Source organism: Vicugna pacos, chromosome X (assembly GCF_048564905.1).
Source record: "Vicugna pacos chromosome X, VicPac4, whole genome shotgun sequence".
NCBI classification, from domain to species: Eukaryota; Metazoa; Chordata; class Mammalia; order Artiodactyla; family Camelidae; genus Vicugna; species Vicugna pacos.
The window spans coordinates 24,265,100-24,292,695 of record NC_133023.1 but is presented as its reverse complement, the minus strand read 5'-3'; the positions used below and the strand labels follow the sequence as shown (position 1 = coordinate 24,292,695).

The window sequence follows — 27,596 nt, the reverse complement described above, 5'->3', positions numbered from 1 at the left end:
GCAATGACTAATGGCTTGATTCTTGTAGAACTGGATGGTAGGCAACATTGTTTAATTTGCAATCCATTCCCTTTGCATCTTAATTTCAACCAAGATTTGGGAAGCATTTCATGACCAATTTGTCCCACACTGCTAGGAATGCTGATTCCCTGGTCAGGTGAGGATTTTGTTGACAGGCCACTCAATGTGCTTTTACTGGACTAGGCCCTCTTAACAGTAGCCAAAAGCCTCTGGACTGCCTGTCTTACTAGTCTGTTATGGTCCAGGAGATGGTTCCTTCTTGTTGCTTCTTCCCATATCTAGGATTGTACTGGTATAATCATTGATCTTATAGAACTATCTATTTTGTCAATCGTTTCAAATCACTAAGTCATCAGTATTTTTATCTGAGGCTCTGTCATGCATTTAGTAATGGAAGTAACAGTAACGCTGTAAAACAGGCAGGATGCAACTAATGTCACTAGTATCATTAGTAAGGTCTTAAGTATTTAAGCGAAGAGCTTCAGTTAGGTTCAGCCCAGTATTTCCCCAGGTTGTCTGACCCAGTCTTTTCTGCACCAATTACTATTTTTAAGGGAAATGATACACTGACTTTGTACATAATGTTCACCAAAAATGTCTTCACATACTGGGCAAGTGGTGGGTCATCGTGACCCCTTCCAGGATTGAGAAAGGAATGTTGTCTTCTAGCGAGTTGCGTGGCTAGTGTCAGAAGAAAGATAATTGATATTTACAATTGAGCAGGTATTTGTGCTGTTGAGGAGGTCTGGTTAATGCGTGATGCAGATACAAAGTGCACACTAGAGGGGAGGGAGGAGGCCCAAATGGGCAGAGAAAAAAATTTTTCTTGTTTTGCTTGAAAATAGGAACTTTATTTCATCACCAGTTTCCAATAATATTTTATTTATGAACACAAAGTTGAATTTTATATAATTTTGTGTAATTTTCATGTATTATATGTATTGATTTTTGTCAGTTATCTAAAATGTAAAACACATTTTTAGCTCTCCGACTATGCAAAAATAGGTGATAGCTGGATTTGAACCATCAGCCATGGTTGATCGTCCCCTGGCCTGGACCCTTGTTGAAATAGGCTTAGAACAACAATCATGAAAGAAAACTGAATTGCTTTGGCCCTGACTTCTGCCCATATTTTTTTGTTTTTTTCCAAAGAAATCAAATTTTTTTGTCTTCTTCCAATTTCTTTCTGTGCTCTTTTCTCTTCTGACTAGCACAAAGAGACATACCCACCTTCAAGTTTTATTCTCTTTCCTCATATTGTCTGCACACCTAGTCAAGCTTCGACCTAATATATGCCAGTGACACATCCTCCCATTTTTGTGTTCAAAACCTATAAACACCATCCCTAAGCATCACTGTTTCCACAACTAGCTATCGTATATCATATTATTATTTTATTTGTGAGTAAGATTAAAAACTCCCAGAGACATTGACTTTCTTTATCGTTAGGCATGTTTCATTTCATGGGTAATGCAATATGCATTTACTTCATGGTATAAATGACAATAATGCATCAATTTGGAATAATATCGACTATTATACAGAGAAAATAAAAATGTGAGTTAGGCAGACTATATCATCTTTTATTAAATACTTTTTAATCTTGATCTTTTTAAGCATCATGATAAAATGATTTCATTCAGAAGAGGACAAAGAAATAGGACTCCTTTTCAATGTGGTGATTTTCTTTCACTAAAGAAACAAGTTTTGGAAAACAACAAACCATCTAGCCAGAAAATGTTGAGATGAAAAATAGCAATTCATCGTCATGTTGGCAAAACTGTCAAACGTGTTTATGTATTTGAACACTCCTGGATTAATTATTGTCTAACATATATTGTTCTGCTTTAAAAAGACATCATGAGGATTATTGTCTTTTAGATACATCAATCCTGAAGAAAGTACTTCAACATAGCTTGTAGCGCTGTCCAGAATAACTTTTTGCAGTGATGGCTCAGTTCTCTGTCTGTGCTATACAATACAGCGTGGGTTCTGAGCATTGGAAATGTGGCAAGTGCAACTGAGGAACTGATTTTTCAATTGTATTTAATTTTAAGTGGTTTAAGTTGAGTGTTATATTTAAATAGTTAATTTTTTAATGAAACTTCTAAAATTGAGGATATGTGATGATTCAGTGTATTTTTTCCCTTTTCTTCTCCAAAGATCATACTTTGGACTATAGTAATCTATGTAAAGTTAACAGAAGAGAAGACTTTGATTTTTAAAAAAATTCTATTATTAAAGTAGCTAATTTTACCTGACATCTCAAGGGCTGTCTTGATAAATATTAACCTACTATAATTTGTTATAATTTCTCTTCTTTGGATAAAATTGCACAGATCCTGGCTTAGTTTCCCATGAATTTTGGTCAAATGAACAAAAATAAACAAACATAAAATGAGAAACAATGATGGTTCTTAAGAATCCAAAGGACCTTTTTCTATATCAGCTGGTCTGCTGCTAAGATCTTTTAAGCAAATATGAACAAAGACTGCTGATGAAAGGGTGTAAAATTCAAGTAGCTCTTTCCTTGTGTGAGAATGACTATGGTCTGGGAGAGAAGGGGAAAGAAAAAGACAGGGTTAATCTGTAACAACACATTCTGTGGTGTGTATATGTGTCATGTAAAATTACATTTTAACTTCTTTGTGAGTTTTATTGTCCTCTGGGTTTAAACAGTTTGTGATCAAAATCACATTATGTAGTAAAGAGTGTGTGGGTAGTTGGATAGTTAGGTGGGTGTAAATCCCTATAAAATTCATTTAGAAGATAAATGATAGTTATTGAAGTTTGGGCAAATCAATTTCACCAGTTCACTTTATTTGTCTGATGCCTCTGGGAGACATTATGGGGCTTGTTACCTAACTTTAGGGGAGGTTCAAATCAAGGTGAACAGTCAAAAAATCTTTTCCATGGACTGTGTGCATTATTAAGGATTATTTTACCATGGAGTTTGTTGCTTATACTGCAAACTAAGAAATTAATGAACAGGAATACAGGCTGGGAACACCAAGGTTTATTTAAAAGCCAGTATGAGTTTAGTGTAGTAATAAGGGCAGAGTTCTCCAAGGACTACAAACCTTTTTATTGTACATCAAATTTTACTGACTTTGAAATCTCCCTCAAAACATTCATTTACCTCATCATGTATTACGCATTTTAGATCTTCAGCAACAATAACAAAATTCAGTTTGTGGTAATGAAGTGCTTGTGCAATGAAATTAATATACACTGTGATTTGATACAGAAAATTTACTAGTACATTCACTTAAATCTGGTAACAATATAGGAAATACAGATTTTTAAACATTGTAAGTGACAGCAACAAAAATTTAAAAAGATAAGCCCACTTACTTTTAAACATAAATTTCAAGCATTATGCCACTGGAGGGTGACTGTCCTAAAAGTGAATTGTAATTGGAAACTTTAAAATTGTATATGGATTTATAATTTTTAAATGTCTGGTGGAATATAAGCATAATATATTTTTCAGTTGTATAGTTATTATTCTTTTATTAAATTCCCAGAGGAAAAGAAAATAAATGACCTTCCAGTGAGGGATATTTTACCATGAGACACTGGTAAAAAAATAATTGACTATTGTGCCCCGAGAATATCTTTCCTAAGCTCTGGTTCTCTAGTAGCTTTAATTTATTGAGGTCAAAAAATATGCAGGGTGAAAAGAGGTCTCCAAATATTTCATACCAAATGTATTTTATCTAAAGGAAGATAATGTTCTATGTGAATTATTTAATTGATATTATTACATTTTGGAAGTTTTAAAAAAAAACTTTGGTTGGCTAGAGAGTATTTATTTAAGATGCATTCAGAGTGCACTGTTATTTAGCTTTTTTCAAGATGGATAAGCATTGGCAGTGAAGATTTATATTTAGCCGTACAATGGGCAAGTTGAATCAAGTGAAAAAGCAATAGATTTATGGATAGTATCTGGGGCAGTGGCCTGAACAAAAGTAGTTAGTAGGTAAATAGTCACTGAATTAATTGGGTGGGCAGTGTTTCTGCCAGTGCTGTAAATAATGTAAATCTAGTCTTGACTCTAACTCTAGAATCCATGGTATCAGCATAGCTAACAGAATTAGTCAAGAATTGAGTCTTCTACATGTGTTCCTTAGTCCTCTTGACTTACCAGGTCCTACCCTTTCATACTCCTCTATTCCTCAAATCATATTTCACCAGTCAGCTGCCAAGCAAGACCTGTTCTCGCTGTACTGGGAAGCTTGAGTATTCACACATACACTAAAACAAGAAGCAGAGTCAGAAATGCAACGTATGTGAGAACATAAGTACTTTGAAGACAGCTCTGCTTTTATTTCTCAGCTTTACCTTCTCCCTTATGTGTTCTATTAGCAAATGATTGGTTTATGTGATTGTTCTTTATATATATATATGTATATATAATATATATATATATTTCTGAAGTATAGTCACTTTACAATGTTGTATCAATTTCTGGTGTACAGCATAATGCTTCACTCATACATAAACATACATATATTTATTTTCATATACTTTTTCACCATAGGTTACTAAAAGATATTGAATATAGTTTCCTGTGCTATACAGTATGAACTTATTGTTTATCTATTTTATATGTATTAGTATCTGCAAATCTCGAACTACCAATTTAACCCTTCCCACCCACTTCCCCCAGGTAACCATAACTTTGTTTTCTATGTCTGAGAGGCTGTTTCTGTTTTGCAAATAAGTTTGTCTTTTTTTAAGATTCCACGTATGAGTGGTATCATATGGTATTTTTCTTTCTCTTTCTGGCTTACTTCACTTAGAGTGACGATCCCCAGGTCCATCCATGTTGCTGCAAATGGCATTATTTTATTTTTTATGGCTGAGTAGTATTCCATTGTATAAATATATATGACTTCTCTATCCAGTCATCAATCAATGGACATTTACATTGTTTCCAAGTATTGGCTATTGTAAATAGTGCTGCTATGAACATTGGGGTGCATATATTTTTTTGAATTGAAATTCTCGCTGGATAAATGCCCAGGAGTGGGACTGCTGGATCATATGGCAAGTCTATTTTTATTCTTTTGAGGAATCTCCATACTGTTTCCATAATGGCTGCACCAAACTACATTCCCACCAACAGTATGGGAGAGTTCCCTTTTCTCCACAGCCTCTCCAACATTTACCATTTGTGGACTTTTGAATGATGGCCATTCTGACTGGTGTGAGGTGATACTTCATTGTAGTTTTGATTTGCATTTCTCTGATAATTAGTGATAGTGAGCATTTTTCCATATGTGTATTGGCCATTTGTATGTCTTCATTGGAGAATTGCTTGTTTAGGTCTTCTGCCCATTTTTGGACTGAGTTGTTTGTTTTTTGTTACCAAGCTGTATGAGCTGTTTATCTATTCTAGAAATTAAACCTTTGTCAGTTGCACAATTTTCAAATATTTTCTCCCATTTCATAGGTTGTCTTTTGTGTTTTATTTATGATTTCATTTGCTGTGGGAAAGCTTATAAGTTTAATTAGGTCCTATTTGTTAATTTTTGCTTTTATTTCTATTGCCTGGATAGACTGCCCTAGGAGAATAGTGCTCAGATTTATGTCAGGTATTTTGCCTATGTTTTACTCTAAGAGGTTTAGAGTGTCTTGTCTTGTGTTTAAGTCTTTAAACCATTTTGAGTTTATTTTTGTGTATGGTGTGAGGGAGTATTCTAACTTCATTGATTTACATGCAGCTGTGCAGTTATCCCAACACCATTTGCTGAAGAGACTGTGTTTACTCCATTGTAATGTTCTTTCTTCCTTTATCAAAGATTAATTGACCAAAAGTTTGTGGGTTTATTTCTGGGCTCTCTGTCCTGTTCCATTGATCCATATATCTGTTTATGTACCAATGCTGTATTCCCATCAATTTCTTCTTTTATGTCTGTTAGTATTTCTTTTATATACTTAGTTGCTCCTATATTGGTTGCATATATGTTACTGAGTGTAATAGCCTCATCTTGTATTGCTCCTTTGATCATTATATAGTGTCCTTCTTTATCATTTTTTATGACCTTTGTTTTAAACTCTGTTTTGTCTGATGTGAGTATTGTTACTCTTGCTTTCTTGTCATTTCCATTTGCATGAAATATCTTTTTCCATCCTCTCACTTTCAATCTATGGTGTCCTTCACTCTAACGCAGGTCTTTTGTAGGCAGCATATTGTAGGCTTTTGTTTTATTATCTAGTCTACCACTCTGTATCTTTTGACTGAAGCATTTAGTCCATTGACATTTTTGATAATTATTGATAGATATGTTTATTGTCATTTTAACTATATTTTCCAGTTGATTTGATATTTCTTCTTTGTTCCTTTTTTTCTTTCTTTTAGCAGTTAGATAATTTTCTTTTGTATAAGTTTGGTTTCTTTTTGGTTTTTGTGACTCTATTGTATGCTTTTGATTTGTGGTTACTTTGTTTTTCAACTATGTTAACCCATTACTATATCTGTTTTCTTTAGACTGTTGGTCATATAGGCTCAAACACATCCTAAAAAGAACAAATGAAAAAAAAAAAAAAACGAAAGAAAAGAGAGAGAGAAAAACCCTATATTTTCTTGCTCCCCTCTCCCACCTATTATGATTTTGATGTCTTATTTTACATTTTCTTGTTTATTCTCTTACAACTCATTGTAGTTATCACATTTCCAATTAGGATTTTCTCCTTTCTATAGTGTCCTGCTTTTTTTCTATTTAGAGTAGACCTTTCAATATTTCTTTTAGTATAGGTTTGGTATTGCTGAATTCTTTTAGTTTTTGCTAATCTGTAAAATTCTTTATCTCTCCTTCTATTCTAAAGAATAGGTAGAAGATCATAGGTTGTAGCTTTTCCTCATTCAGGACTTTGAATATATCTTGCCACTCCCTTCTGGCCTGCAGTGTTTGTGTAGAGAAATCAGCTGAGAGCCTTATGGGTGTTCCCTTGTAATTAACTCTTTGTTTTTCTCTTGCTGCCTTTAGAATCATTTTTCATCTTTAACTTTGGCCATCTTATTTATAATATGTCTTGGTGTGGGTCTGTTTGGGTTCTTCTTGTTTGGGACCCTCTATGCTTCCTTTACTTGGATATCTGTTTCCTTCTTTAGGTTTGAAACGTTTTCAGTCATGATTTCTTCAAATACCTTTTCAATCCCTTTTTCTCTCCTTCAGACCCCTATTATGTGTAGGTTGGCATGCTTTATATTATCCTATAGGTTCCTTATATTGCTTTCATTGGTTTTTTTTTTTTTTTTGCTTTTTTGTCTGTTGTTCTGATTGGGTTACTTCTGTTATCCTGTCTTCTAAGTCACTTATTCATTCCTCTGCATTGTCTAATCTGCTTTTGAGTGCCTTTAGCTCAGCTCTTATCTGAGCAATTGCACCTCACTGTGAATTTAATTTCTGTATTTCCTAGTGAAGTCAAACAATTTAATAGATTTATAAGTCAGTTATAGTTGCTTTTTCATCAGTTGTCTATTTCTGATCCTTTTGGTTTTTTTGAGTATTTCTCCTTTTTCTGTTGATCTATGACAATGGCTTTATCTTAAGACTGTCTAAAATTATATAAGATAGACTGTTTTGGTTTTGATTTTTTTCTTTTACTTATTTGATTTTTATGTTACAAAGTTTTATATTATTATAAACGTGATCACTTTAAACTTTTTAAATAAAAAGTATAACTTTTACATCAAATTAAAAGAGCACTTACCCATATTTTTATTAATTTTATGGTTTTATTTTTTACATCTAAAATTTTATTCATCTGGTATTTTATTTGGCCTTGTATGAAATAGGAATTTTAAAATTAATTCAAGCATGATCTATATTTTTAAACATGAAAGGCTCAGAATTCAGCATTTATAGTTAAATTGTTTGGAAATAATGCTAACTTATTATACAAATTGCTACTTACATGAATTGACAATTTTCTATTACTATTCTTAATCATATAACCACTTATTTTATGTATGTCTTTATTTTACATTGAATGACAAATCTACCAAAATATGGAAGTTACTTTTTACAGTTATATGAAGATCATTTAATCATGACTTTGGATTAGTCATAATTCAACAATTTATTCAGTAAGCAATCTAATTTATCTTGTAGTCTCTATATAATAGACAATCATGAATTAATAAATGTTAATAGTAATTTGTTTCCAAAATATGTTTATATTTGAAGTATAATGAAATACATTTTAATATGAAACAATATACATTAAGTTGACTTCTAAATGTTTATCTCATTAATGATAATGAAAATTAAAGATATAGATTGTTCCCATAAGAATGAAAACTTTTGAAAAGCATGTATCTTAATATTCTGTTTATCAAGTAATATATTCGATTTTGAAAGATAGCAGGAAGTATGTTTTGAGAGGGCAGATAAAAGAAAAGGGTGGAATTTGGAGTCTGGAAAACCCAGGTATTTAAAGCCAAGTTTTTTCACTTACTAGTAACCTTAGAAATATTATTTATAGTTTTGAGCCTTAATTTCCTCATTTATTAATTTTAGAAGATAATATATATAAGATCATAGATGAGATTGAGGAAGTAATAAGTAAAATCTGTTACATAGTATCTAAAGCATATTGTAAATCTCTGTTATAACACTAATTTTTTTTGTTGTTGCATGTATTTTGGAGGGCTAGCCAGCCACCCAAGCAGTACTATCCATTTATTTTTATTTAACATTTAAAATATATAAAATAATACTCTTTTTATATGATAACTTGGAAATGGCCAAAATATATTAACTATTAAATACAGTTATCTTTAATTGATAAACTGCCCGAAATTAGCTTAATAATTTGTTGCATATATTTTCAATCATTTAAAAAATATGTGTATGTGTATCTACTTGTAGATACTTAATGAAAAATATACACAGAAAATCAAAGACATAATTATGTGTGGTGTATATCTTATTTCTTTTTACTAATTAATATGTAATGAATATTTTTTCAGTATAATAGAATGCTTTAATGATATGTATTTTAATAGGTGCAAAGTATTCCATTATATGGATGTAACTTTTTCTACATGGGGGATTTTGTTTTAATTTTTCACTAGTACAAATGACAGAATTGAGCATTCTTGTCACATATCTCTGTATATCTCTGATATTCCTCTTGACAATTTATAGAAGTGGAGTTTTCTAGTTGAAAGGAATGAATACTTTTAAGACTTTTAAAATGTTTTCATGTAATCTTTGAAATTGAAGGACGAGAGATGCATAGAAAATAAGAAATGCACCAATAATAAGAATATAAATTGACCAGATTTTTAAAAGTTAGCATACCTATGCTAACTAGCAACTAGATCAAGAATTGGAATATTACCCTAGGAGTCTCCCTCATACTTCTTCCCAGTTACTAACTTTTTTCCAGCTACAACCCTCCCCCAAGAATAAGCATTCTTCCAACTTCTAATACCTGTATTAGTTTTGCTTGTCTTTGAAATTAATATAAATGGAATCATACCATATATACCCTTATGTTTAACTTCTGTTCATCATTATTTTTATGAGATTCTTCTATGCTATCGCATGTACCATAGGCTGTTTTCTTAGTCTCTTTACATATTGTGTGAATATTCCATAGTCTTTCTATTCTTCTGTTGCTAGACATTTGGGTTATGTCTAGTTTGAAACCATTATGAATAACGCTGCTATGATTTGCATGTCCTTTACTGTGTATATGTACACATTTCTTCAGAATATACTTGGAAACAGAGTGCCAGTATCATAAGATATGTATATGTTTGGCTTTGGAAATACTGTCAAACGGTTTTGCAATATGTTTGTTCCAATTCACTCTCACCAGCAGTGTATGAGAGTTCCCATTGTTCCACATCTTCATCATAAGTATGTGTCATAATTTTTTTTTTTTTAGTCATTCTGGCGGATGTGACCTGGTATCTCATTGTGTTTTAAATTGTGAGCCTCTGATGATTAGAGGCATTTTTATATCTACTTATGTGAAGTCCTTGTGCAAATCTTTCGCCCATGGGAAAAAGTAGTTACCTGTCTTTTTCTTATAGATGTCAGAGTTCTTCGAATACAAGTTCTTTGTCAGATATATGCATTGTGAATATCTTCTTCCAATCTGGACCTTGCTTTTTTCTTCTAATGATGTCTTGATGAATGAAGTTCAGTTTGTCAGTCTTTTCATTTATGACTAGTGCTTTTTGTGTCTTATTTAAGAAATAATCACTTACCCTAAAATTATCACGATATTTCCTGTGTTTTCTTTCAGAAGCTTTTATTGTTTTGTCTTTTCCATTGAAGTCTGCAGCAATCTGGAATTGATGTTTTGTGTGTGGTATAGAGTAGGAGTCAAGATTTTTTTATATATATATATTAATATACAATTAACCTGGAACCATTTAGTAAAAAGATCATCTACAATCCACTTAACTAAAGTGGACACCATTGTCATAAATTAGGTAAATATATGTAATCTATTTGTTTCCACAGCAATACCACACATAATTAACGGTAGTAAATATTGATATCTGCTTGTAAACGTTCTTAATTTTGATATTTTTCAAAATTGCCCTGGGTGTTTTGGGCCCTCTACATTTCCATGTAAATCTTAGAGTTGACATGCCATTTTTTATTAGAAACTAGCTACTACAATTTTGATTGGGATTGCAGTGAATTTACACATTAATTTGAAGATAACTGATATCTTTACATTATTGGAGTTTTCAATTGGTTCCTTCTATTAGCTCCTTCCAGTAGAGGAACAAGGTTATATTCCTCTGTTTGCTTAAGTTTTCCCTAATCTCTTAGTAATGTTTGTAGTTTTTAGGATGGAAGTCTTGCTTTTTGATATGAATTACTCCCTACAAATGTAAGAATTTGTGCTCCAACAAACATCATAAGAGTGCTTACTTAGCAGAACTTTGATAAATACCTCTTACAAAAGTCAATATAATAGGCAAATGATGGTTTACATTGCTGTTTTAATTTGCAGTTCATTGAATACTTAGTTGTTGGACTTCTGTCTTGTTTATTAGCTGTTTGCATTTTTGTCAAATTCCTATTTATAATCTTTATCCAATTTTCCAGTAGATTCGCCATCTCTTCCTTCTTTGGAAGATTTTATTATATGTAAGAATATGACCCTTTGTCGGATAGGTGCTACAAGTATTCCCAGTTGTTACTTGTTTTTAATTTTGCTAATTGGCTTTAGTTTCCAGATAAATAAACAAATATTGTATTTAAAAGTTTATTTACATCCCTGTTACTTCTGGAGGGCTGCTTAACATCAATATTTTATTCTAGTTCTGTTATTATTAATTTTTTACACTTAACACTTGAATTTCTCTAGAATATTTTTGGTGTAAGATATGAAGTCAATATTTAATATCTTTATTTCTAAAACAGACACTTCTGTTTATCATAATACTAAAACTTCTACACATTTGAAATAAAAATTCAAAAATTGAAAGAAAAGAAAGCTAATCTTGTGAAATTAGGTCAAGATTTGGTTAGATACTAACTTAACACATAAGGAAATTCAGTGTGTTTAATTGTTTTCTTCCGCCACAGGGGACAGGTTGTATGAAGAGTTGATTTCATGATACTTAAAAAGAGTGTTAGGAAAAATCACTCTTTTTACTAGTAAAGTTTTTCTGTCCATATATTGATAAGAATAGTAAATAGTAAATAATAAATTGCTTTAAAATACATGGAAACTGGCACAAAACTTAGTTTTATTTTACATCACAAATTATTCACATCCATTATCTTCTTCCATGAGCTACATAGAAGCCATCAATTCCTGAAGACTGTTTTGAAGGGAGGAGAGGGAGCACAAAAATTATATACTAGAAGGTCTCAAATTCCACTCTATCATTAACTAAGTGATATTGTATTAGGAAAATACTCAGAAGATTTTTGACTGATGGCTTTATATATGGTATATCCTATTAATAATGATTTGTTATTAAAATACATAATTTCTTCTCACTCTTTTTGGTACCCCAAAAAACTAGTAGTTTCCATTTCTGAATTAACTTATTTCTTTGCAAAGGTAATACATTTTTATTTTTCAAAAATTAAGAAATATGGTGAAAAATCCCCCACCCCATCCACCATCTGCCCTACCATCACCAAGCGTTGATTTTAGTTCCAGTAATACATCTATGACATGAATTCCTAGAAGTAAGAGTTCTGTGCCAAAGGTTACAGGCATTTGATAGATATTGCCAAATTGTCTTCCACAAGGGGTATGCCAGTATGTACATCCCACTGGCCATGTATGAGTCTGAATTTTCCACAGCTTTGGCAGCATAGTGTGTTTTTAGACTTGAATTTATGTCTGTACAATAGCTGAAAGCTTTACATCTCTCATTGTGGCAAAAGCATAACTTCTCTTTGTACATTTAAAATCGAGTTGTGTTTTCTTTTTGTAAACAGTCCTTAACTTTTGTCCAATTTTCTTTTGGGTTGTTGGCCTTTTTCTTATTAATTTGCAGAAGGTCTCTTATGGGTTAGGAAAATTAATACGTTATCTGAGATATGAGCCACAAACTTTTTTTTCATAATTGTCATTTGTCCTTTAACTTTGCTTTTAGTTTTCTTTGCCATACATAAATTTCTGATTTTATGTAGTCCAATCTACTAATATTTTTGTTTTTTACTTAACACTGTTTAACTTGAGGATAAAATTACATTTTTATGTCATTGCCTACACTGGGCATCTGTTGTTTCTTACATTGAAAAAAATTAATCCTGAATTTGGAAATTGTTGGCCTTTCATTCAGCAGATACTTATTGAAGGCTTATCATGTGGAGGAACGTAGTTCATCCAGAAATTCAATATAAATAACAAATTAAATAGTGTAAGATAAATGCTATGATGGTGAGAAGCACAAAGTCTGTCCTGTCCTATCTCTGTTACCAGGAAGGGATGGGTTGGGAGTATGAGAAGGAAACTAACAATCTTAGTTAAAATGTGTACAGATTTCTGTGCTTATACGTGAAGCCTAAATGAAATGTGAAGTCTTTTGTGATCAGATATAAAAATGAGTTCACAGCTCGATTTTAGAGATTTTGAGAATCTATGATGGTGATTATCTCCAGTAGCTTCAGAATCTAGGGGCTCTAGATGCTGTAAATTGAAGGTATAAAATGCCTTTTACATGTACTTGTGAGTAGAAAATGACCCAATAAAAATAAACTGTTTACTTCCTTCTAAATGCTGGAAAAGATGAGTTGAGAAAATTACTAGATTATTATATGCTTGGAATTATGTTTGTGATATCAACTACCACACACTCACATACACACACACACATAAATATATAAGCAGAGTTTAACACCATGGATGTCCTTATAGGTCAGAACTCATGAAAGACATATAGGCCTTCATCCAATACCATATCTACTTGGCTTTCTAGTAGGATATAAGCCAAACAAAGCAGGTACGGCATCACGGTTCATTATTCGCGGGCTAATATTCCACGCTACCAACACACATTGCTTCTTTTGACTCCTTAGCCACACAGGGAGAAGCTGCCAGGGGTGAAAAACAGAGTTTGTGCAGGTCACTTTAAATAAAGGCCACAACCTCTATTTCCCTTCCATCTTTTACTGCTTTTATTTAGTCATACAGACCCAAGGTTTGTATTTCAACTCACAGCTTCGCCAATCCAGACATAGTTTCATACAACAAACAAAGAAGACCCAACATTTCCCTTTCATCTTAAAGTTAATGTTTCAAGGAAACACTGTTGTAGGAGAAGAAGGTCAGTCCCAGGCTGGCCAGCATCAGCCCTGACTGGATGTTAACCCTATACTCGTGCATTCGCATGCATTTTATGCAATATATATATATATTTGTCTATATATAGACATATATCTATATATGTCTATATATCAATGTACTTACAACATATGTCAGAATGCACGTTGTCTACATATAATAAGAGCTTACGTAAAATTCCTTCCCCTAAAATTAATTGATTGCTTATTTTATCCATGAATGTATCTCCTTTTCACCTCACACTTTTGGGTCCGATTAAAGAAGATAATGTTCATTAGTTAGTTCTTTTAAAAGTTTCTAAAACAATAGTTCCAAAGTATGGGGCATTGTTTAGATGAGGTACCACTATGTTAGTATGCTTATCTAGTTTACTTTAAAAATATTCTCTATTATTATTCATAATGTGATAATATTATATAATAGAGGTATATTTTGACATCTGTATTCATATCACAGTGCAATGTTATGTTTATATTATTAGAAGAGTATTGTTAATAATACAAAGAGTTGCCATTGCAATTTCACATTCTTTATTCCTTTGTACCCTTGTTTTAGCCCTTGCTAATCTGAAGAAAGAGGCTTTACTCTTGCTTAGACTTGAACTTGAGCAATAATCACTAACATTTAATTATTTAATTATCATTTACTATCATGCTGAATATTGCTCTAAGCTATTTACAAGGATTACCTTATTTAATCCTTGCAGTGACCCTATGAAGCAGGTGCTATCATTGTCCCCATTCTATAGAGAAGGCATTGAGAGTTAAAGAAGACTTGGCTAAAGTGCTATGAAACGTATGGAATCACGACTTAAAACCAAGCAGCCAACTCTAGCCTTCACAATGTTGAACAGCATACCATACTACTTCCTAAGTTATTTAACATTCTTCAACCTGGGATAAAATTATGAGAGGTTATGAAATTAGGATAATAGTATCTATATAGAGTTGTTGAGCAGATTAAAGATGGCAATAAATGTCAAACTTCCAAACATGGTGCTTGGTGCATAGTAAGCCCTTAATAAAAATAACTAATAATCATTCCATGATAGTTTACTCTAATTCAAATGTTCTTTTTACTTTTCATTCCAATCGTCTTATACTGTTTTACTTGGTTATACTAGAGCTCTCAAGCTACAGCTCACAAAACTGCTTATTACCTTACCAATTTTCTTTGTACATAAAAGATTTTCCTTTCACAATCTTCCCTAACATAAAAGAAAGTTAGTAGCCAGTATAAAGGCAGAGTGTCTGGCATACAATACACAAGGTATCGTTCTGTTTAATGACTGAGTGGGTAAGTGAAGTATACACTCCTTTACTTTTATCAGTTGGAGATGGGTGTGTATTTGTGTGGGTGTACACATTGTGAATTTCCAAAAAAAAAAGAATTCTTGTCTTTGAAGGGTAGAATTTTTGGACTGTTAATCAGTGATCTGGATTAAATCCTAACATGTAACACATGTAAGTAATCAATACCATGCTGTTAAAATACCAAATTCAGTAAATTTCTATAACATGTCATAATGATTAACTTTTGAAAATCTTTCTTTTTTGCATTTCAATTTAAACCATGAGAATCTTCTACTTTTTTTTCCTTGCAGGTTTCTAGAGTTTTACCTGAGAAACAAGGAGAAATTGAGGATCACATAAAAGACCTTGATCAGCTTGAAGAGCAAATAAATCATCTGCTGCTGTGGCTGTCTCCTATTAGGAATCAGTTGGAAATTTACAACCAACCAAATCAAACAGGACCATTTGACATTAAGGTAGGGACTCTTTGCTCTAAATATTATTTTCCAAAAGAGTGGCAATATCACTGAACTAAATTTCTCATTCTTTATGACCATCATCATGATCACCATCATCATTGTTGTAATGTTAATTATAAAATTAATTATGATTATTACTTGACTAGCATTTTCTGTTTTGTCTTCAGGTGTTTGCTAGTAATAATGTATTCGTTAAACTCATATCATTAGAATGTCTTCATCATATTTGTTACAGCAATCCATTTTCCATCCCTGCTTTAATTGTACTTAATATGTATTTGTAGACTTCTTATTTAAAACTGAAGTCATTTCAGACAAAGTGCCTACAACATGTAGGCTGTTTAGTAGACATTATATCCTCTCAGACTCACTCCTCTTATTCTGCCAACCTGTTCTTCTATTCTAGACTGAACAAATTCTATGGTATCTTTATATACATGTGGTTTCATGCCACATCTATGTTCTTGATCTTCTCTCTTCTTTAAATGACCTCTTTCTCTTTTTTTTTTGCATGATGAATATTCCTTTATCCTTCAAGCCAGAATTCAGTGTCATTGCTTCCTCAAAGCCTTCTTACATACCCCTAGTAGAGTGAAAAACCCTTTTAGGATTTCTCGTAAACCTCGGTATCTATCTCCTTCCTGTAGCCTAGTACATTTATTGAGACTTAAATTTTAGAGACCTGAGTACCTCATTATGCTGTTCTTTGAATGCAGAGGGCATTTTCTTACTTATCTCCCTTGTTCTACTTACTTCTGAATACTCCCATCCCAGGGCCCAGTGTATGGTGTGTACTTGTTTGCATTTTTAAATCAATGAATAAAGATGTTAATGAGGCATCCAGGGTAGTAATGAGATGTTATAGGAAAGCTTCGGGCTCCAGACAAATATGCCAATTGGACACCACCGTCTCTTCCTTTTAGTGTCCCTGTACACATTGATTGTTCCTATCTTTTCCTCCTTTCCCAGGAGCCCATTTCAAGAATTTTTCCCTGTTTTGCATCTCCTGTGAACCAACAACATTAAGTAGTCGACCAAATAAACCAATTCAGTTGAAAGTGCAGCTTATTAATTAACGTAATGATGGGGAACTTAAGACTAAATAAGTTAAGTAACATCTATGAGAAAAGTTTTTTCTTTTAATTCATTGACTTAAATTATCCAATTTATTTACCTCTCAGGATTATAATAACCTAATGTTTTTGTCTCCATTTAATTGGTGTTTTGCTAGGAGATAAGGATAAAAGGAAGTGTGAGGATCTTTTAGAGAAGACAGAATGAAAGTTTAGGAAAGATGGACTTGAGTGAGGAAAGGAGGGAGATTCAAAAAGTTTTGCCACAATTAAAATGATTGATATTTGTAAAGCACCCTCCACCCCCTTTGCCTTCCTTCTTCCTGACATGTTTACATCTACCATTCTGATAGCTACCCCTAGAGCAGATGATACTGTATAAGTCCCAGGTAGACATCATTTCATCAGTGCAAAAATGAGGCTACTCAACCAGTGGCATGGTCTTGGGTTGAGTCTGATGATTAGATTCTGGTCACAGTAGGCTTTACCCCAAACAAATTTAGTTAGCTTTAAGAAAGTATACAGGACAAGTAACAACACAGCAAGTACAGTGATGACACAGTGGAGGTCTTGGCACCAAAGTGTGACTTCTGATGGACCAGTCACCCTGCCGTTGGGCCATGTGTGCTCATAGGAGTGCAAAGCACATCATCATTGAGAGACGCCATCAGTTCTGGCATCCCTTCAGTTCTTCTACCTAGCTAGCATGTAGTGTCCTCAGAGGTATTTGACCAGCGCCCATTCTCCAGTGCAACTGCATCTCATCAATACTGATTTTTCATTACTCAGTGAATAATCTCAGCAAAGAAGTACAATTACTTGGTTCAGTAAACAATAACCTCAGCCAGATTCTCAGTGATCTGGAATCAAGTGTATCCTTAAATATTTCTTGTTTTAATATTACAAGAGGAAAGGCCACAAACTCTTTGTTCGCAGCCAGACGTAACTATTTGTAACTCAGAGAGAAGAGCACATTCCTTTGCTTTTAAATATAACCTTCCGTTAAAATGTGTTTCTTCATTAAAATAATGAAAAATATGTTCAATGTTAGCTATCTCTGTACATGGAATATATTTAAGAGAAAAGATAACAAAATACTGTGATGCAAACGGGCTCAACCGAAGTGACTTTAGTCTGTGCGCCCCAGAAGAGTTCTCAAATATTAAAAACTTTCTTTGGGCCTTTCTTTGTCCGTGGTCCATCGGTTCTTGCCAAACAGGTCCCTGCTGCTTAGAGTGAAAGCTACTCTCAGCTCTGTTAATCACTTTGCTTTATCAGAGCTACACGACACCACTCTCACTGCCGTGTGGAGTTTCCGAGAGTCACGACATTTGCCTCCTGCAGCTCAGTCTAAATCACTGAGGCGGCTGCTTTTTCCCTAGCGGTAGAACTCCTCGGCTTCAGTCCTCTGTACGTATTCTGAGTTTTTCATCTCTGGAGTGTGGATTTCAAAAATATTCCTTTAGCCTTTTTCTTCTGCTTGTCGCTGTATCCAAGGTAAAAAAAGATCATAAAATCGTATATACAGTGACTTGAAAGATTCCCTCATAATTCTCAGACCCCTAGCTTGTAATCAGGGAATAGTCACCTGTGTGAATAATTTACTAACTTACCTAGTTCTTTGTCCCTCTGTTCAGCTTCCATCTATAGTCACTGTCTCGTAATTGATTTACTAAGATTGTACAGAGTTCGTCTGCTACAAGAGATGTGATTTTAATCCCTACAGCCTGATATAGTTCTCTGCTTAAAGCGATTACACTTCTTTTCTCGGTTAAAGATACATGGGAAAATGGACTTGGCTTAACTTTAAACTACTAGAAACCAAAAAATTTGTATACAGCTTTGAACACTTGCCCATTTTTCAACACAGAGAAAGAAACACCTTTAAACAAAAATCTTAGGAATGAGTTAATGCAAAGAAAGTAGACGTACAAGGAGCCTCCATTTCCTAAATTTAGAGAAATTTTCTTTGTCTGGCCATGATGGCAGTGGTTACCTCTGAAACTAAGGGCCTAAAGCCTTGCCATCCAGGTCATTTGTTTTCTCAAGTCAAACTCAGAGCACCTGTTTGAAAAATATGTAATATCCTCTGTGAGCCTCAGTTTTGCCTGCTTGGCACTTCATGCTTATTGATGAACAGCTAGCTGTGTAATGAAACCCAAATAAAGAAAGCCTTAAGGGCCCTGTTCTAATACATTGTTTATGCTGGAGTGAAAATTGACTGCACATCGCTTGGTTTGTGCAATTTACTCCCGAAATATTCCTATTCAGGAAATCCTACAAATAGCAATATTCATCTTGAAAATCACCTCACAGAACCCTTAGCAAGCTGAGGAACATAATCAATGAGATCGTGATGTGGAGGGTGCAAATTAGGCATAATCACAGCCCTTTCCCATCAGTCAGCCCACTAGAAGGCATGCCTTTGAATTTTGATTTCAAATGTACTCTCAATTTAGACACAAAATATGTTGATTTTAGATTTTAGAAATGATAATTGGATGCTAAGAACCAGGGACCAGTTAAAATTTCTATAAAGGGTCTTATGCTTTTAATCTTTAATGAGTGCTTTCAAAAATGACCTGGAGGTATACTATTTATCTGACATAAAACTGCCTAACTACTGCTTTCCAAACTTGTTATTAAAATATGAGGTTGAGGCTAGACACATAATTTGTGTTGTCTTACCTACTGAAATATGCTCATACTGATGACAGGAAGGATTTTTTTCTTCCTCTCCAGATTGACTTTCCTTCTGTGGTCCATTAAAAAAGTGTGACATAGTGTTGTATTGGCTCTTCCTTACTATGTGAAAAACTTAATTGTCCATAATGTCAAATCCACACTGAAAACTACCAAAGGACACAGTGGTAGGGACTAAATGTTAAAGTATCTGAACACCAAAATCCTCCTCTGTGTGTATCACACTGCTTTGCGTGTTGCCAAAGAAAGATTGCGTGGAACAATTTAATACACAAGTGAGACTTCATTCACAATTATTGCAATAGGAGAGAGAGAGATTGAACTTAACCTTCACTGAAACAAAAGGCAAGAAAGGTTTTAAGCTTTGGGATGAGCTATTGGGGAGGTACTGGAGGACATTAAGGGGGAGGATGGTTAATGTAATTAGGCCATCTGTGTTTGCTACTTGTCACTTACTGAAAGTAAATTACTATTCTCCCACAAGGACTGAGAGACAGGATACTATCCTTCCAAATGTTTACATTTTGAAAGGATGGCTCCCAGGACTTTGAAAAGATACTCATAGGTTGTAAAAGATTTACATCTCAAAAGGGCAGAGAAGGAATTTACAATAGAACCTTTTCTAAAGTGAATGCACTAAGAAAAGAGATGTCAGGCCTGTAATCAAGAAGAAACCTGTCTCAATATTAATCGAGCTAAGGAGAATGTTAAGGAGATCTTTGTCAGTCCCTTTTTTTTTGTTCAAGAATAAACTAGGCTTCCTGTTGAACGACTTAGGAAAGCTAGTCCATGTAGCTCATTTTAGAAACTTTCTGTTGTTGGAAAACTAGTTGAACTGACTCACACTTGGTAGGAGAAGATATTTACTGAATGATGTGATCAAAAAAGCATTCAGTGATGGAGATTTTTCTATGCAATTAAGAAGACTGAAGATTAATTGTTGGAGCAGACTCTAAACCTACTTTCTGAGTCCAGTGGGTAGGCACTTAAGAAAGTTCCTAGATGTTGTGATGGAAGCATTTTTAGGCAATAGAGTGAGGACAGCAGTGGCCGTTTGATGGATTTCTTGGTTTGCAGTTTGAATGTTTTTGATGATGGCATAGACATCAGAGAGGTTTTAGTAAGGTGGTCCATAGTCAAGGTTATTTTCTGGGGCAGAGCAGGGAAGATGTGGGAGTTCTGGTGAGCTCCCCGAGTAGCCCACACAGCAGCAGCTCCAGGCATGCAGGTTGTCCATAGATAATCCGCTGTGCTGCTGAGTCTTTCGAAGTGTTTATCAGGTTATCCAGCTTCAACTCTCAGGGCTTCTTTAGGTCCTAGGGAAGAAAATTTAGCTACAAGACAGTCTATACTCTAAATACGGATCTGGGCAGTCAGCTTTGAGTTCTTAGTTATGCCAAGTTAGGAGAATGGGAGAAAAAATTAGAAACATTAGTTTGGAAAGTTGTAGCCAGATACTGAAGGAAATGGGAATAATTGAAAATTTGGTAATGACTGACAAAATGTATACAACAGCAGGATCCAGTCCAGGTTGCAGGTAGGTAACAAAATCATGTACTTTACAAAGAAATCCAAAATAGCTCAAAGGCAATGAACAGGACAAGAATCTGATGACCCCCAAGAGTGTGCTATAGTTTTCTATTGAAGCATAAAATTTTTCAATACAGTGACCTCCCATTTGATAAAAAATACTCAAAGTAAGATTATTCTTGTTTATAAAATAAGGCTGGGCTCTTTATTAACATAGATGGAGCAGGAATTGTAATTGACCACATAGGCTTTTTCAAGTCTTTCTGCTGAAAATTTTCACAAGGAATTTCATATTTGGCTTTTAAAGGCCATGAGTTTAAGAAACCAAGCCACAAACTTGACATCAGATTTTTCCTGCAATGTCTATAGATTTGGATAAATTCTTCTATTCTCAAAGTCTTTAAAAATATCCTAAGATTTCCTGGACTTGCCAGGAAGTGACCTTCCTTATTTACCTGCAATATTGGACATCCTGTAAGCCAGATACCAGGCCAGTTCTCCCCAGAAGGCTTTGTAAGCATCGTCTCCATAAAGTCAACTGTGGTTTTCCAAACCTGTCTGATCATGTCTGATTCTGTGCACATCATTCTTAAATATGACATTCCAGTCAGAGTCTTGGTTATATAATCAACTTTCTCAATTATATCATGTTACAAGAAGGACAGATTCTTATTGAAGCTATGCAAATAAATATATTGCCATGAAAAAAAGAATATTCAATAAGAACTTTGAATTCTGGACGGATCAGGCAGGGAGAAAAGATAAATGTTTCATCTTTGTTCACAGCAGTATAATCTAATGAATTGTTATGAGTTATAGATAGCATAAGAAAAAGGAAAAAGAAGTTCCTTTAAGAAAATAAAACAATAAAATATTAATTTTTTTTTAAAAAAGCCTTAATCACATCATCCTTCATCAGCTCATTCAGTTCTTTGTGACTGATTCTTGTTTCACATGATCTCAGGCTAGAAGTTTTACAAACCTATCAGCTTCTCCACTAGAGTTTTGGAAATCCTGACTAGTCCAGTGGTTTGTTCACAAAGTTATTTAAATAAAGCTATCAGAAGCGTGCACTAGTACCTGACTAGTCCTTTCCAAGATAGTCCCTTTTTCTTAGAGACAAGCATTCTGGCCTATAGCTGACGGGAAGCACTTTCATGGAAGCCTCAGAGTAAAACAAGAGCTATCTGTAAATGACAAAAACTTCAAATAATCATGGTTAAAGGTCTGATGAAAGTTCATTGGACAAGGAAATTTTGTTTTTTCTTTGGCACACACCATTTTAATGTAATAACTGAAATTATTACTGATAATATTGTACTGTCACTTCTGATATTAGGTAGAGTGGCACCTGGACATTTATGGACAGCAAGGGCATTAACAAATTTCTTCATATAATTACTGAAATACTTACACTTATAAAAATTTGACCCATAAAGTTATAACCTAGGGAAGCATCTCTTCTTATTTGATGATACATTTCATGCAACTCAACATATCAAATAAACCTAATTATTTTTAATCTCTCTCGTTTCAGAAGGTGAAAGAACAAATCCTTTGAGTTTTTCAAGGCAGCTTGAGATAAGATTTCATTTAGGATTTGATATGTGAAAGGCAACATATCAAATGTTGTCAAAAATATGAAAAGGTTTGAATACTTGGCTAAATAGGATCATGAGTCCATGAAGCAATGCTTGGCTACCTATTTAAAAAGAGACAATAAAAAATTTCAAAAATAAATGTAAGAGGTAACACGATTGTAAAAGATTTTGGCTCTTTCAAAAGTGAGATGAGTCTTTTCTCTTAAATAATTAAGGACTTGACAAAAAACAACATAAAACATAAGAAATTATTCTGGTAAGACACAGAATCATTGTTGCCTAGGTGGGTTACTCAGAAGGTAAAGAAAAACTTTTTTTACAATCTCCATGGAATGTGTTCTGAGAAATAGTAGATGAAATTTATTTGATGAAAGGCACAATACTGTCATTCACCATGCAGCTAAACAACAGAGGTTTATTGAAAGTTTAAAATTCCCCTGAGTTTAGGTTGGTTCTGAGCTAGAGTATAATTCTGACGGTGATAAAACTTTGAAGATTGTTGAAATGTGTAGGTAACACATTTTAGTGAAATTAGGCATTGACTTTTTTCTCTTTGAATACTGGGCAATCATAATTCCTCCTCTTACTTTCCACCCTCTCTACTCAACTCCAAAAACCATTGCTGAGTTGAAGTAGCACAATAATGGGGGGAGGGGGGAAGCAAAAGACCCAAGTTTGAATCTCATCTCTGACACTTATTGGCTGTAAGACATTGTTTAACTCACTTGCCCTTCTTAACCTGGCTTTCCACTTCATTAAAAAGGAAAAAATGAGCCAATTTCCTGGGAACACTATTGGATTAAGGTGGGAATACATTTTCCTAAGGCAGTAAATGGGAAATGAGAAAGACAGTGAATGGGACCTTTCCTTTTGTAGCTGGAGTTTTGGTAAGAGCCCTTAACAAGAAAAATTAGGATTCCAAAATGTCCCCTCTTTCAAAAGAAAGCAGCAAGTTGCTACCAGAAAACCACTGTGAAAAAATTGCAGATAGTCATGAGATTTTCATCATTCACCAAGCAAAAATGCCTATATAAGGAGAAGATTAGAAACTTGAGAAAAGTTTCTTCAGTTGAGAATTTCTCAATCAGAGAATTCAAGCAGGACTAACAATTTGTTGGCCAAGAAGAAACTGGTATGACTTTTACTGGTCTGTTTCTCATGAGGGAAGGGAGAAGGTGATTTTTCCTCCTCCCCTGCCAAGTCAAGGAGAAGGGCTCCAAAAGCACTTACGTGTTACAGTACTGTTCAGACCATTCTGCTTATAAAACTCTTAAGAATAGTTTAGAAAACTGAGCATCCGTGAACACATTTTAAAGTTGACATCTCTTTTCTCCCTTGGCATATTGTAAATATTGACATTTAAGCAGTGTTACATTACTCTTTTGAATGTATCCAGGAAAATCCAAATATCATAGCACTATTATAGCTACCATCATCCACTTAAAAAACAAAACAGGTTCATCTTTAATAGTTAGAAATTTCATATCGTTCCTCTTGGAATATATATTTATCCTGTAAAGTCTTCTATTAACCACTCTATCATACTTCTGTATGACAAATACACCCATGTGGATTGAAATTCAGTATTTAAAACAATTTTCTGTGACTGTAAGGCTCTAGGTATTTTAAAAAATCTTTTAGATTGAGTTATATCTACAATCATTAATAATAAATATACCTAGTAATAACCAAATTATCTAAATATCTATAACTTTTGATAAGTAATTACTAAACATACCCAGTGAATTTTTGTTGAAAATGAATCTGTTAATGAGATGGATGAGTAAGTTCATGATGGTATATTGATTAAAGGAGGATTTCAGTCATTAATATTTTGAATTGTGTTTTGATTTGGCACAAATGTGTCTTGGGTAAAATATGCTATTGAGATACATCAGAGGAGGAGTGTTTATATTTTGTAAAGTTGGAGGACTGTTGTTAACGAAAAAGTAGGAATGATAATTGGAATGATGCGTGTACCACAGAAAGAAACCCAGGCAAATCCCCTGTAGAAGCTACGAATAGGGAAACTGCCTTCAAGAACACCATCTATGCCCACATATCCCTAGGAAATTCTTTGTGTACCTCAAGGGGCATACTCCAGTCTGACGATTGCCACTCTAGGACAGATGGGCATTCTATGAGAAGGGAAGACAACTCAGTCCCTGGCTGGACACTTGTTAAACCGTCAAAACACCACCAAGTTTATCTGACCATAGTCCATGCCTTTAACCATACCTCAGTTCTTTACTCTAACAATACTTGACTCACATTGTTGACTCAGGCTAAATTTATTAGTGTCTAAAATCACCAATTCTTTTTCACACGTGCTACTTCTAATTGACATTTTCTTCATCTTGTCCTTGTGTAGCATACTTTTTTGAAATTAAATGCTGGTCTGGTCCATCAGCCCTTTCCTTGGCACTACTTAAGCTTATCCACCAAAGTCCCTGAAGCTTGTGCTTCTTCCCATGTCCTGATCAAGGCACAGAATACACAAGAAACCCATTACCATTGGGAGTCAGCATCCATGATTAGCATTGCTGCTCTGTGTCTGGTTCTGGTTCATCTCTAGTGATTTTAGCTTCTACATTTGTACTGACCCTGTCTCTGTGTACTCATGGCCTCCCCACCTCAGTTCTAATTGTTCTGTCCCACTACTACCCTCTCCCTCATTCAGCTCCCCAAGAAAGAAAAGCTGCTCTTAACCCCAAACTACTTGAAGCCTTAATAAATTTGTTAACCAGTTAATCCAGTTGATAGTAAAGATGGAGAACTGGTGATCTTAAGCTCCTGATTATTTCATACACTGTATTACAGTCTCTTAGTTTCTTTTCAAGTTGAGATTTGATATGTCTCCCTTCCTTAACTTCATCTATGTTGTGAAAACGAATTTCTAAACTGAAGTGAATCCTAAGATGCAGCCCTTCAGCACATCAGGAGAAACTTCCCTCTATTTTGACATCAATTCAGCCATCAAATTTCCTTGGGCAGTTGTTCAATTCGTTACCAAATTCTAATTGCTTAATTTCCTACCCTGTTCATATAGTTCCATTTTGTCCACAGAGGGTCATTTGGAGATTTTATCAACTGTATTGCTGAAATACACATTAACTTTATTTTCATATACCTCTGATCAACCTAAATAAAGAAAGACATGAGACTAAGGTAACGAAATTTTCATTCAACAAACTATTTATTGATTAACCACAATACCCTACTATGTTAAAGTGGCCCTCATTCTCATTTTTCTTAGAAGTGAGTTGATACATAAATATATCTCAGTGTACTAAATGCAATCAATGCAAAAGCATTTATAATGCATAGTAGTGCGTATTCTTATAGGATGCTGTAATAGCCCAGAAGAGTGATACTTATCCCAGTCAGGGTATTGTTAGAGCACGGCTACCATATGTGGTCCCTAGACAAGCAGATGCAGCATCATCTAGAAGCTTGTTAGAAATGCAAATTGTTGGCCTTCTCCACAGACCTCTCAACTCAAAATAGATATAAGTGAACCTCAAGAAACTATTTTAATGAGCCCTCCAAAAGGTGCTTTCACTTACTAAAATTTGAGAAGGTCTGATCCCAAGGCAGCCTCCTGGAGGATGTTAGGCCTGAACTGGGTCTTTAAAAGATGAGTAGGGACTGATAAAGTGAAATGTGTGTGAGAAAGAGGAAACAGTTTCCAGAGAGAGGGAGGCAACAGGAAGAACCAAGATATGGAAGTGATTAATGGCATGAAGGGTGGAAGAAAAATACAATGATGTTGAAGTATAAGCCCGGTTTTAGTGAGGCTTGTAGGCTGCTTTAAGGAGCTTAAAAATGATCTTTGAGAGATGTGGGAACCATTAAAGAGGGGTAACTGGCAAACTTTCAAATCTGAGGAGCATAGGACCAAAAAAGATGAGTAGTCAGGAGGTGATGGAGAGAGTTGAGGAGCAACATGGTCCTGGATGAGGACTTGGTAGTAGGATGAAGAGGAGGAGACTATTTTTTTTTCCTTTTTCAGTTTTATTGGGTAGAACTGTTATAGTTCGACTGCACACACACATTATATTGCATGTAAATACATATATACAGTAGACTGCACTTTTTTAGTTTACATATATGTACTAAGTATTGTTTCTAAGAACAGATTAGAGCTTAAGCTTTTTAAACTTACATAGTTATCAAAGGAATAAAGCCAACTACAAAAAAAGAATCAACAAAATGCAGTAATCCAGTCATAAAGGACAGTCAATGTACTTACACATATTCAATAAATCAATCGTCTTAGTTATAAATAAGTAGTTCATTTGTGTCCTTCTTGTTATTATTTTTTAGATTCTTCATATGCGTGATGTCATATGGCACTTTTCTTTCTCTTTCTGTCCCACTTCACTTAGAATGATAATCCTCAGGTCCATCCATATTGCTGCAAATGGCATTATTTTATTCTTTTTTTATAGCCGAGTAGTGTTCGTTGTATATATGTACCACATCTTCTTTATCCAGTCATCTGTTGATGGACATTTGGGTTGTTTCCATGTCTTGGCTATCGTAAATAGTGCTGCTGTGAACATTGGGGTGCAGGTGTCATTTTGAATTTTATTTTTCTCCGAATATATGTCCAGGAGTGGAATAGCTAGATCACATAGTAAGTCTATTTTCAGTTTTTTAAGGAACCTCAATACTCTGAGGAGGGGACAGTTTAAAGAACAGTATTTCAAATTGTTATTGGTGACCCATTGATAAGTTATGAAATCAACTTAGTGGGTAAAATGAAACAGAATAAGATAGTATGTGATAACAGGAGAATATAATCATATTTATTATATGCAGTATGGGTGAGGATTTTGTAAATATATTACTTTCACTTAGATATCATTTCATGTTTGTTTCTCATTTTAAGAGAATCTTCACAGTCCTTTTATACAAAATGAGTTAGTATTCTGTCAGTAAGTTCATACCAGGTTAATTATTCTAAGGTTGAAATAAATTAATCCATCAAGATAAACTTTAAAAGTATAAATTATTTTATTTATTGAAATAACAATGCTTTCTTGTACAAAGTTAAAATCTTCCCTTGTATCTCCATCTTTCAGCCACCCACTTTATGTCCCC

The 27,596-nt window shown here is 34.1% G+C and overlaps 1 protein-coding gene across 3 annotated transcripts in view; it reads left to right on the top strand.

Annotated features, from left to right (window-relative positions):
• DMD (dystrophin) overlaps nt 1–27,596 on the top strand; it is a 1,854,428-nt gene that overhangs the window by 1,185,001 nt on the left and 641,831 nt on the right. For all 3 annotated transcript variants that reach the window (XM_031673322.2, XM_072956638.1, XM_072956633.1), the window contains one exon: nt 15,416–15,580. In XM_031673322.2, coding sequence (XP_031529182.2) covers nt 15,416–15,580 — 165 coding nt within the window. The remainder of the gene's footprint in view (nt 1–15,415; nt 15,581–27,596) is intronic.